At 44.6% G+C, this 13,092-nt stretch overlaps 1 protein-coding gene across 1 annotated transcript; it reads right to left on the reverse strand.

Moving 5' to 3' along the window:
* Positions 1-128: 128 nt before the first annotated feature.
* Positions 129-12,891, reverse strand: LOC137333288 (tubulin polymerization-promoting protein family member 3-like). Its single transcript, XM_067997448.1, has 3 exons — positions 12,701-12,891; positions 6,015-6,168; positions 129-381 (listed from the first exon to the last, which is right to left on the reverse strand). The coding sequence occupies exons 1-3, from the start codon at positions 12,889-12,891 to the stop codon at positions 193-195; spliced, it is 534 nt and encodes a 177-aa protein (XP_067853549.1). The 3' UTR covers positions 129-192.
* Positions 12,892-13,092: the final 201 nt, after the last annotated feature.

The raw sequence follows: 13,092 nt of genomic DNA on the forward strand, positions 1-13,092 counted from the left end.
ACCTAAGTGTGCAATTGCTGGTCACAGTTACAACTATGGGTCACGAGTTGCACTTTCTACCCAGAAAGTAGGTTTTTATAAGTAAAAATAGAGATGTAATTTCATTGTTTATTGCAAACGCTAGAGGACCTTAAGCAACATAACAAGGGGTCATTGTGTCATGGAAACGTTCCAGTCATCAATATGCATTCTTTATTTCTTCATTTTATCATCGTAGGTTCCAGCTCCCTTGTAATTCCCCACATAGCCTGTGTTTTCTGATATGTACTCCCTGCCACTCATCCCTTTGCCTTTGCCGCTTTCATCGAAACGTTCCTTGTGGGATCCCGTGTACTTAGAGGTGTCTGTTAGTCTCTCAACACCTCCTCCTTTGTGTGCGACCTAAAAGGAGAAATGACATGCTTTATTGGACTTAAAGATATAGATAAGGATAGATAGCTGGCCTGCTCACAAAACTTGCAGTCAGTCATTTTTATAATTTTTTTTTTGTGCTCACATGAGATGCTACATATTTAATAACTTTCTGACTACAAAGCACATAAAGAAAGAAAATAAATACTTGCATTAACCATATGTTCCAGAAAGGCAAGGACCACAGGATAGTGAGCTAGTACACACTTGAGGAAGGGTTAGATGGCATACTAAAGGGGTCAGGACCAGACCCTGTGCTGATAGTCCACACAGGGGGAAACAACATGAGAAGAAATAATATAGGGGCCTCAAAAGGCACATATGTGAGGATTGCATCAAAACGCAAAGATAGAGGATGCAGAGTAGTGTTCTCTTCCAGTGTTTGAGAATAAAGCTAAGGATATAAGTAAATGGCTGGCAACCTGGTGTCAAAGCAACATGGTACCTTCATAAATAACTGGGAATGCTATCAGAGTAAAAAGCACTGGTACAGGGGTTTGGCTTTCGTCGAATAGGAACACAAAGAGGGTGGCGAGGAACATTAGGGCAGTATTAGAAAATCATTTCAACTAGATAGGCAGACAAGGCCTGGGAGATAACCAAATCCCAAGCAAGAAGGACCATAGGGAAAAGGTATCTGTAACCTGTGGGTACCAATACCGTAACCCTGAGAGAGATACAGTACAGGAGCCCAGGAATAAGCTGTCACCCGGAGGCATGAAAGAAGGCAAATCTACTCTAAGGTGCTTCTATATGAATGCAAGAAGCATTTGAAATAAGATATCACAACTGGATGCTGTTTTGCTGAAAGGGAACTACAAAGTGGTGGGAATATCAGAAATATGGTTAAACCCAGAGGATTGATTTTATTGAGGAAGTGATAACCCAAGATGACTGTGGTAAACCTATGACATGCACTTAAACCTTCAAAAGGAATCTGATCAAGTTCTACACAAAAGATTATTAATTAAGCTCATAGCTTGGGGTCATTTGTGAGTCCACAACCCACATCTATGTGGTGTTGCATTGACTGCCCGACCAAGTTGCAGATTACTATGGAGAGCATAGCCACTCCAGGGCTCTCTGCAGCTGAGCCCCCGTTGGTCAAAGACCCAACATCAGGCATAGCTTTCATAATAAATGCTCTGATTGAGTCTTTGATATGCTTACACTCCAATCTACAGCATTCTGTCTTGTCTGGATTCACTATGTTGGGGAATCAGACTGAGACGCCCATAACACAAGGCTTCAGCATTATTATTTTTTTCAAAAAATATACTTTATTCATAAAATTTGCAGCAATACATACAATACAGTTGTCATATCTCATTCCAAACATAAACATACAGATTATACAATTTGCAGGTTACATCAAGTACAGTTCAATGAACACATTGGACATAATTACAGTTCATGACACTCCAGGGTGCCTCATTGCATCACAATCAATACAGGTGATTCATTACAGATTCATTACAGGTACATGACATTTCATTACATCAATTTGAATTTTACATTCTGCCCGAGGGGTTTTTCCCTGATTTCAGCCCCTCAGTATACAATGGCGGGAAGGCTCTAAACAGTTGCCTTTCCCCACAGATCCTTTGCGGCGGCCGCATCCATCCTCAGTACGTCACTGAGCACGTAGTCCTGGACCTTAGAATGTGCCAGTCTGCAACACTCGGTCGAGGACAGCTCCTTGCACTGGAAGACCAGCAAGTTTCGGGCAGACCAAAGGGCGTCTTTCACCGAGTTGATGGTCTTCCAGCAGCAGTTGATGTCCGTCTCGGTGTGCGTCCCCGGGAACAGCCTGTAGAGCACAGAATCCTGTGTTACGGAACTGCTCGGGATGAACCTGGACAGATACCACTGCATCTCTCTCCAGACCTTCTTTGCAAAGGCACATTCCAGAAGGAGATGGGTGACAGTCTTGTCCCCACCGCAGCCTCCTCTGGGACAGCGCGCGGTGGTGCTGAGAGTCCGGGATTGCATGAAGGATCTGACGGGAAGGGCCCTTCTCACCACCAGCCAAGCTAGGTCTTGGTGCTTGTTTGAAAGCTCTGGCGATGAGGCGTTCTGCCAAATGACATTGACAGTCTGCTCGGGGAACCAACCGACAGGATCCACCATCTCCTTTTCCCGCAGTGTCTTGAGGACGTTACGTGCGGACCACTTGCTAACCGCCTTGTGGTCAAAAGTGTTTTTCTGCACAAACTTTTCCACGAAGGACAGGATAGCAGAACGGTCCAACTGGACGGACCGTTCCGTGGCAGCGTGGCCAGGCCCATCCTTCTTAACACCGGGGACAGGTAGAACCTCAGCACGTAGTGACACTTTGTGTTTGCGTACCGAGGGTCTATGCACAGCTTGATGCAGCCGCACACAAAGGTGGCCATCAGGATGAGGGCCACGTTGGGCACGCCTTTCCCCCCTTTCTCTGGAGATTTGTACATCGTGACCCTGCAGATACAGTCCATTTCTGACCTCCAGATAAAGTGGAAGATGGATCGGGTGACTGTCGCGGCGCAGGAGCAAGGTATGGGCCAGACAGCAACACCGAGAGCACCTCGCACCTGATGACCAGGTTCTTGCCCACGATCGAGAGGGATCGTTGATCCCACAGTCCCAGTTTCTGCTTCACCTTGGCAATACGCTCCTCCCAGTTTTTGGTGCACGCCCCGGCCCCCCCGAACCAGATCCCCAGCACCTTCAGGTAATCCGACCTGACGGTGAATGGGACAAAGGATCGGTCGGTCCAGTTCCCAAAGAACATGGCCTCGCTCTTGGTGCAATTTACCCTGGCCCCTGAGGCCAGTTCGAACTGGTCACAGATGCTCATCAATCTGCGGACTGACAGCTGATCCAAGCAGAAGACGGCGCGTCGTCCATGTACAGGGAGGCCTTGACCTGAGTGCCTCCGCTGCCTGGGATCGTCACCCCTCCTATGCTCGCATCCCTCCTGATGGACTCGGCAAAGGGTTCGATGCAACACACGAACAAGACGGAGGAGAGAGGACAGCCCTGCCTGACTCCAGATTTGATTGGAAAGCTTTCTGATTCCCACCCGTTGATTGAAACTGCGCTACTGATGTCTGTGTAGAGCAGTTGGATCCAATTGCGGATTCCCTCCCCTAACCCTATTTTGGAGAGCACGTCCAACATGAACGTGTGGGATATTCTGTCAAAGGCCTTCTCCTGGTCCAGGCTGATCAGGCAGGTGATCACCCTCCTGTCCTGTACGTAGGCGATCATATCCCTGAGTAGCGCCAGGCTATCAGAGATCTTCCTGCCGGGTACGGCGCAGGTCTGATCGGGGTGGATCACCACCTCCAGGGCTGACTTGACCCGATTGGCGATGACCTTGGACAGAATTTTGTAGTCCACGTTAAGTAGTGAGATGGGTTGCCAATTTTTGATATCTTCCCTCTCCCCCTTCCGCTTGTAGATGAGGGTGATGATGCCTTTCCTCATGGAGTTTGACATGCTGCCAGCCAGAAGCATACCCCCGTACACTTCCAGCAGGTCTGGGCCAATCCAGTCCCACAGAGCCAAGTACAACTCCACCGGTAAGCTGTCGCTTCCGGGAGTCTTACTCTTCTCGAAGGAACGGACGGCCTGTGTCAGTTCGTCCAGAGTTAGCGGGTGATCCAGACTCTCCCGCTTGCTGTCGTCTAGAACCTCCGTGATAGACGACAAGAAGGACTGGAAGGCTGCGCTGTCTGAGGGCTTCGTGTCATACAGTCCGGCATAAAAGGATTTGCAGATCCCCAGTATGTCGGGCTGCGAGGGCGTGACCGGGCCGTCCTCTTCCTTCAAGACCCTGGTAGCTGCCTGAGCCTCACTGTAACTCTCTTCAGCTTGTGTGGGTATCTCAAAGGGATCATGAGCCATAGTTCTGATGGGTAGCCTTGCTCCTCTAGTAGTTCTTCTAGCCTGTGAAATAATGGTGGCACCATTGATTGCTATAAATTAAAGGAATCATGCAGCTACCTGGGTACCAGGCATTAATTTGTATGATTCTGTACCGATGGTCATGTCCCAGCTACACATTCATGGCTTGGAAAAATATTTTGTTCTTGAAGCAGATGTGATTGAACCACAATGGCCACATATACACCGTCAATAATATCAGACATTTTGGGAAACCCAATAAAATTGTAAAAGGGAAGGGTTTATTTGTGTAGTTGGCTGGTTTCCATTGGAAATGAATGACATCGTTGGCATGTTGCAGCTGTGCATTACTGGTTGTGAGATTTTGCAGATAATTCCTAATGCTGCATGGACAGAACCAAAACAGCAGAAAAAAATTCAGGGCAGTGATTACCATGAGAGACACTGACAGAAATGCCCCTAAAATCAAATTGGTTTCAAAGTTGGGCTCCAGGAGATTGCACAGTTCTCTAAGGGCCTCCGCATGCAGATCACTTTGACATATCCAGGCAATTGCCTTGGCCTGTATACGCAGGTGGCAGAATTAAGGATGGCTCCATTTCAAGAGCCTAGGTTTAAACACATCTGCATTGCATGCCTTTTCTGATCCTTCCCTTCTTCCCCCAGAACCTGTGCTGTGTCCAGTGAAATATCCACAAGTACAATTGAGTCACTGACCAATTACAGTTGCCTGCCAAACACTCCCAGATGGGAGATGAGAGATGCCAGCCACCAACATTACCAGCTCCCCAACTATACAAGTACTGTAAAGGTTTAGAAATGCTCGTCTACTGGTTTAAATGTCCTTGCTGCGTATGCTGGTGCAGGTTGTAAAGGTCTGCAGCTGATCCCGCCAAAATTCACTGGACCGGGGGAGGCTCTTCGTTTGCCTACCATTGGCAAATCCCACACCACTAGAGGAGCATTTGGGGGTGCCTGCCATAGCAGCAAGGCCAGAAAGTCTGGTGGTGATGACCTGGCTGGGAAGGGGTCCTAGGGTTTCCCCAGAAAGAAAATCTAGTTGTCCCAGTGGCCTCCTTGCAAAGGGGCTGATTTAAATATTTCAGAAAAAAATGGTCCCAAATCTTTGGGAGTCTTGGCCATGATTTTTGCCTGGAACCCCAACTGGTCTTTACATTCACCAGTGATCAGGGAGGTACACCTGGTCTGTCCATAGGTGTCTCTGCCAACCATATACCAGGCCTGGGACTGAGAAGTTATTTGTGAATGAGTGTGAGTGTATGTGTGTGTGAGTGTGTGGTGAGAGTGAATGTGCATGAGAGATGTGTTTGTATGTGCATGTGTCTGTGCGTGCATATGCATGAGTGTGTGTTGTGCGTGACTGTGTGTTTTGTGCATATCTGTGTATGTTCTGAGTGTGTGTGCATGTGTGCGTATGTTGTGAGACAATACAATGAGACAGTCCATGACATGGCTGTACCACCTCCAAGTGTTTCCTAAGGGTCTTATTGAGATGTACCAGAATTTGCCTTGTTCAGATTGGTTCAAGTCAGGACACGACATTCCGAGTTAAGGAATTTTAAACAAAGTTTAACAACTCAATACAACAGAAAAGGCACAGTGGAACTGATAAAATCTTACTGAAAAGTTAAAATCCAAATGACATACTTGCAGACCTGAGGTTTGAATTCAGATTGGCTCAACATGCTTACCGTTACTCCAACATTAGCTGGATCTTTACCGGCAATCAGACCGTACATTGAATCGATTGCCTCCTCCTGACTTTTGCCTTTAAATCTCTTTACAGCGAGCTCTGCCAAAGCCATTTTAAACTCTTCGAAACTGATTACTCGAGCTGACTTGGATCTGAAATTAAAACATGACTATAGATTAACCCTCTATATTCAACTTCTAAATAATACACACTGGGCTAACTTTATTTTCTGCACCAACATGTGACCTGTGGCACATTTTAGGTATTTTACTATACTAAAGCGCTCCATTAGATGCGTCTGGTAATCACGCATAATGCAAAGGAGGTTGAAGCATACACAGGCTGAAGTCACCCGGGCGAAAGACCGACGTTACCGATTGGCCACCCGTTATAGAAACCGCCAGATTTTCATTGCTATAATGGGTGGCCGATCCCTAACGCCAGTTTCAGTCCCGAGAGTAGGTTGTAAATCTAGCCCACATGTTGCAAAGTAAGGGGCAGAGTCAGCACATGGAGCCTCCAGAGTGCGACACAGCGGCAGTATGTCTGACAGCAGCAGCAGTGGAAGCGAAAGGTTCAGTAGAAGTAGATTATGATTTTTAATTTATGATGAACAAGGTGCTCCGAATGATGAAGAACCTTTTAGGACTGCAGCAAGAGGTCTCGAGCTAGCGTGATCTCAAAAAGGAAGAGCAACATGGTGGAATAACATAAAGCAATAGGGCTCCAAATACTTGGTTCCATCATGAGGCCATGATGTCTTTGTGTTAACATCTTTTATAGGGACATGTTAATCAAAAAAAAACTTTTAGGTTGTGAACAGTGGATTATTTTACTTCAATATTTTCTGCAATATTTACTCCCCAACAGATTTGCTCTTGTTCTCTCTGGCTATGTAATTTATCAAAGCCTGTAGCTTACTGATTTAACAGATAGGTAAAGTGTAAGATCCTTATGGATGAGCAAAGCCATTCGCCCCATCTTAATTCATCCATCCAGAAATATCCTACAGTTCATATATAACAATACAGGATTTTTCCATCCACTGGGAGTCCATTCCAAGTGTTGCTCACTTTCTATGTGAAGAATTTCCTGACGTCAGTCCTAAAATTACCTTTAATTAGTTTGAATCTGTAACCCCTTGTTCTACTCACACGATTTAATATAAAGTATTGTTCTAATTAAGCTTTTTGATTTGCTATTTCATATACTTCTATTAAAAAAACTCTCAGATGCTTCCGTTTCAGGCTGAAAAGCCAATCTCCCCAGTCTTTCTTCGCAATTCAGATCTCTAACAACATGGATCAGCCTCATGGCTCCTCTCTGCATTGCCTGCAACGTTTGAATGTCTCCCCTTGTTTTTCGGTGACCAGAACCAGACTGTAATTATTCTGGTACCAGAACAGTTACAAGAAATTGGTGTTTGTGACACCTCTGCAGCATGTCATCCAACATTTTCATTTGGCTCCTCGAACATAAGCTCCAGCCAGGCCACTGCCAGCTAATGAGCCTACTGAGCAGGTACAGAGGAGCTTGGCAAGCAGTGCTGTGTCAGCCAATACTGAGACACCACGTTCCCAATGATATTCGGGTATCTACATGTTTCCCACTGGATAATGTTCTACCTCTAACACATTTCTGAAACATTTATTTGTTACAGTTATTTTGCTCAATCTCCTTTCTTGAGTATAGCCTCCTGTCAAACGATAATAGTCATGTACATCTCAAAGAATAAGGGGCGGCTACACCATCAATCCATCAACATGTTCTCTCAAGGATTCCATGGAAAATGACTGCTTATCAATACAGACACCTTCTGTCTGGTATGGCTGAAAATGGTAGTGTGCTTTCCAGAAGAGTATCTTTCATGGCCCTGCATACAGAGATACATGGAACAAGAAGCTGAGGAAGACCAAGGAAGCACTGGATAGACAATGCCAAGAGTGACTTGTCACAGAAAGGGATACAGATGACTGAAGCGGCCCGGCCAGTTCAGAACCGACAACAATGGAGTGAATTCATTCGACCCCATCATCGCTGCTGAGCTGATGGACATGAATTTGGTCATAGTACCATAGCACCATAGAACCATAGAAAAGATATAGCACAGAAGGGGGCCATTCGGCCCATCGTGTCCGCGCCGGCTCGAAGAACAACCAGGTGCCCATTCTAACCCCATCTTCCAGCACCCGGTCCGTAGCCCTGCAGCTTACAGCACTTTCGGTGCAGGTCCAGGTACTTTTTAAAAGAGTTGAGGGTCCCTGCCTCTACCACCAATTCAGGCAGCGAATTCCATACACCCACCACCCTCTGGGTAAAAAAGTTTTTCCTCATGTCCCCTCTAATCCTTCCGCCAATCAGCTTAAATCTATGTCCTCTAGTTCTTTAACTCTCCGCTAGGGGAAACAGGTACTTCCTGTCTACTCTTTCTGGGCCCCTCATAATTTTGTACACCTCAATCAAGTCTCCCCTCAGCCTCCTCTGCTCCAAGAAAAATAACCCCAGCCTATCGAATCTCTCCTCGTAGCTGCAATTTTCAAGCCCTGGCAACATTCTTGTAAATCCTCTCTGCACTCTCTCCAGAGCAATTACATCCTTCCTGTAATGTGGTGACCAGAACTGCGCACAATACTCCAGCTGTGGCCTTAACAGCATTTTATATAGTTCCATCATTACATCCCTGCTTTTGTATTCTATACCTCAGCTAATAACGGAGAGCATTCTGTATGCCTTCTTCACAACCTTATCTACCTGTACTGCCACCTTCATGCACCTATGTACATGCACTCCAAGGTCTCCCACTTCCTCTACCCCTCTCAATATATTCCCATTTACTGCGTATTCCCTTTTACTGTTTGCCCTCCCTAAGTGCATTACCTCACACTTCTCTGGGTTGAACTCCATTTGCCACTTTTCTGCCCACTCCACCAACCCACTGATATCTTCTTGGAGTCTACAGCTATCCTCTTCACTATCAACCACATGGCCAATTTTTGTGTCGTCTGCAAATTTGCCAATCATGCCCCCTGCATTCAAGTCCAAATCATTAATATATGCCACAAACAGCAAGGGACCCAACACTGAGCCCTGTGGCACACCACTGGAAACGGATTTCCATTTGCAAAGACATCCATCGAGTTTTACCCTTTGTTTCCTGTTACTGAGCCAATTTTGGATCCAATTCACCACATTTCCCTGTATACCATGGGCTTTTATCTTTCTGACCAGTCTGCCATGTGGTACCTTGTCAAATGTCTTACTAAAATCCATGTAGACAACATCCACTGCACTACCCTCATCAATCCTCCTTGTCACTTCCTCAGTGAATTCAATCAGATTTCTAAGGCATGACCTTCCCTGAACAAATCCATGCTGACTATCCCTGATTACACCATGCCGTTCCAAGTGACAGTTTATCCTATCTCTCAGTATTGATTCTAATAGTTTTCCCACCACCGAGGTAAGACTGACCAGCCTATAATTGTTCAGCCTTTCCCTCGTACCCTTTTTAAACAATGGTACTACGTTTGCAGTCTTCCAGTCCTCCGGTACCTCCCCTGTATCTAGTGAGGATTGGAAAATGATCCTCAGAGTATCCGCTATTTCCTCCCTGGCTTCCTTCAATAGCCAAGGAAACAATTCATCTGGCCCTGGTGACTTATCAACTTTCAAGGACTCCAATCTCTATAGTACTTCCTCTCTCGTTATGTTTACCTTTTCCAATATTTCACACCTCTCCTCTTTAACTACTATGTCTGGATCATCCCTTTCCTTTGTGAATACGGAGACAAAATATTCATTTAAAACCCTACCCACATCCTCTGCTTCTACACACAAGTTACCCTTATCATCCCTGATAGATCCCACCTTTTCCTTAGCTATCCTCTTGTTCTGAATGTACTGATAAAACATCTTTGGATTTTCTTTAATCTTACTAGCTAATATTTTTTCATGCCCTCTCTTTGCTTTCCTTATTTCCTTTCTTACGTCATCTCTGTACTTTCTATACTTCTCTAGGCTTTCCACAGTATTTAGTTTTCTGTGACAGTCATAAGCTTTCTTTTTCTGCTTTATCTTGCCCCGTATACTTCTAGACAACCAGGGGGCTCTAAATTTGCCACCCTTTTTCTTGGAGGGGACGTGTCTGCATTGTAGGTAGAATTTCACTTTTTATTGCCTCCCACTGGCTTGCCACTGATTTCTCCTCAAGTAGTTGTGTCCAGTCCACTTCTGCCAAATCACCTCTTAGTTCTGTAAAATTTGGCAGAAATTTAAAACGTTTACTCCTGACTTAACTCTGTCCTTTTCCATAATAATGCTAAAACTAACTGAATTGTGGTCACTATCCCCAATATGGTCACCCACTGTCACATCACCCACTTTCCCATCTTCATTTCCCAGGACTAAATCTAGAATTGCATCCCCTCTTGTTGGGCTTGTCACGTACTGGCTAAAAAAGTTCTCCTGGACACCGATCAAGAATTTTGTGCCCTCTGTGCCCCTCACACTGTTTGAATCCCAGTTGATGTTAGAGTAGTTGAAGTCCCCTACTATTATTGCCCTCTTATTTTTGCACTCAGAAATCTGCCTACATATTTGTTCTTCTATCTCCCTTTCGCTATTCGGGGGTCTATAGTACACTCCTAGTAATGTGACTGCCCCTTTTTTATTTCTTAGCTCAACCCATATGACCTCGATTGATGATCCATTTAGCATATCATCCCTTCTCACAACTGCAATTGATTCTTTAACCAATAATGCTACCCCCCTTCTCCTTTTTTATCACCTACTCTATCCTGCCTGAAAACTCTATATCCAGGGATATTGAGCTGCCAATTATCCCCCTCTTTAAGCCAGGTTTCCATTATAGCAATGATAACATGCTGCCATGTGTCTATCTGTGCCTCATCTGCTTTGTTTGTAATACTCCTTGCATTGAAGTATATACCCTTTAACCCCGTCAAATTCCTGTGCTGAACCCTATTTAACCTTTGCTTCTTTTGCCTTTCTGAGTCGCTAACTATGTCACTAACTGCTTTTCTACTTCCCGTTTCCTGGTCTGTCTTTGTCCTATCTGTATCTGCCCTTTGGTTCCCATCCCCCTGCCATACTAGTAGTATCTGGATCTGTGGTAAATGTATGGGAAAGAGGCTATGTGAGGGGTAAGGCTAATTAGAGAGGAGATGGCAGACAAGAACAGACAGTTAAGAAGAGGATTGTAGAGATTGTTACAATGTTTTGGCCAACATGTTGGAGGCTGGGGGCAGTGTGGGGTGTCAATAAATGTAAAGGAGAGAAAAAAGAAAATTAATGAAAATTTTATACTGAAGGGACAGTTACCAGCAACAGCAACTTGGATTTATATAGCGCCTTTAATGTGGAAAAATATCCTAAAGTGCTTCTCAGAGACATAATCAAAAAATGGATGCTGAGCCAAAGAACGAGCTATTAGTAGGGGTGACCAAAAGCTTCATCAAAGAGCTGGATTTTAGGGAGGGTATTAAAGGAGGAGAGGGAGGGAGATAGGTGGAGGGGTTTATGAAGAGAATTCAAGAGTGTGGGGCCTAGGCAGCTGAAGGCCCCCTCCCTGCCATTGGTGGGATGAAAGAGAGGGGAGATGCACAAGAGGCCAAAGTTGGAGGAATGGAGAGTTGCAGCAGGTTACAGAAATAGAGAAAGTGAGGCCGTGAAGGGATTTAAACATGAGGATGAGAATTTTAAATTTGAGGTGTTGTGGGACATGGGAACACAAGAACATTAGGAAGAGGAGTAGGCCATTCAGCCCCTTGGGCGTGCTCTGCCATTCAATTAGATCAGTTTGACCTGCACCCCAACTCCATTTTCCCACCTTTGCTCCACATCCCTTGACATCCTTACCTAACAAAAATCTATCCATCTCAGTCTTCATCAAGAAATGAAAAGGTGGGTAAATAGGCAGAATAGTGGCGTATCAATCTACAGGGGTTATGCTGATGCTTTATAATGCACTGGTTGATGTACAGTATTCAGGTTTGATCACCATTATTTAAAGGGGATTTGAATGCATTGTAGAGGGTGCAGAGAAGAGCAAAAGTAAGATCCCAAGTGTAAAGGGGATGAGGACAGATTAAAACAGCATAAGTTGTACAGAAAGAAGTGTAAGGGTTACTTCATTGACATCTATAAAGTATTAAATGGTACAGGAAAGCCAATAAATATTTGGAATAATTAAAGGGCACTAAGGACATACAAAATGCAGTTGGATGCTAAGTTGGGCGAGTTAAAGTGATTGATGGGTGTGCTTTGATAGGGCAAATGGTTTTATTATTATTTCTCTTCTAAAATTATTATTATTTCTTTCTTCTTATGTTCTTATCAGAGGAGTGACCATAGTTACTTGTACAGGGTTATATGATGGTACAGAACTCCTGTCAATTGGATTGCTGCTGTGCTCTCTAATCTGTATGAGGATAGTACAGTAATGATTGTCTTCCCCGACAGCATAGCTGAGATTGGGAATTTGTTGTGTGAAAAATCACGGGTATGTAATGCCATTTCACGGTCTAGTGCGTTGGTGCATCAATGACCTGCATCACTGAGCTGGCTTACAACATTTTCTTTTGTGAAGACATAAATTACAAAGTCATATTGTTACTCAGTACAGGACTTGCAGTTTTACTGTGTGAAATAGTGTCTGGTACCTACTTTACTTTTGAAAAGACAATGTCCACATCAGTTGAAGTGACTGTTTTACCATCGATGACTTTGCAATCTTTGCAGATTTTGGCCCAGTTTTTTCCATTCATTTCATTACCAACTGACTTGGTATCCCCATGCATTGCAAACTTTTTAAATGCCTCATGCAGAGCTCCCATATCACTTGATGTTCCTGCCATTTTTGAGGTCCCACAGTGTCCTGTGTAAAATAGGAAGAGAGAGTTTAAAGTTCAGGCAATGTTCTCCATTATGAGCTGGAGAGAAAGGGTCGGACAGGGTGATTGAAGATGTTGAGAAATATTTTTGGCTATTACATTAAAACAGCTTTACTGTTTCCTTTAGTTGCATGGTAGCACTCTCGCCTCTGAGACAGAAGGTTG

The sequence above is a fragment of the Heptranchias perlo genome, chromosome 16 (assembly GCF_035084215.1).
Source record: "Heptranchias perlo isolate sHepPer1 chromosome 16, sHepPer1.hap1, whole genome shotgun sequence".
Taxonomy (NCBI): domain Eukaryota; kingdom Metazoa; phylum Chordata; class Chondrichthyes; order Hexanchiformes; family Hexanchidae; genus Heptranchias; species Heptranchias perlo.

What these genes read in the sequence shown, in the direction of transcription:
- LOC137333288 (XM_067997448.1), bottom strand. Translation starts at nt 12,891, where the DNA reads ATGGCAGGAACATCAAGTGATATGGGAGCTCTGCATGAGGCATTTAAA. An exon ending in ATTGTCTTTTCAAAAGTAAA is followed by an intron (nt 6,169 to 12,700) that starts GTAGGTACCAGA and finishes TTTTAATTTCAG; the next exon opens with ATCCAAGTCAGCTCGAGTAA. An exon ending in CAGCTAATGTTGGAGTAACG is followed by an intron (nt 382 to 6,014) that starts GTAAGCATGTTG and finishes TTCTCCTTTTAG; the next exon opens with GTCGCACACAAAGGAGGAGG.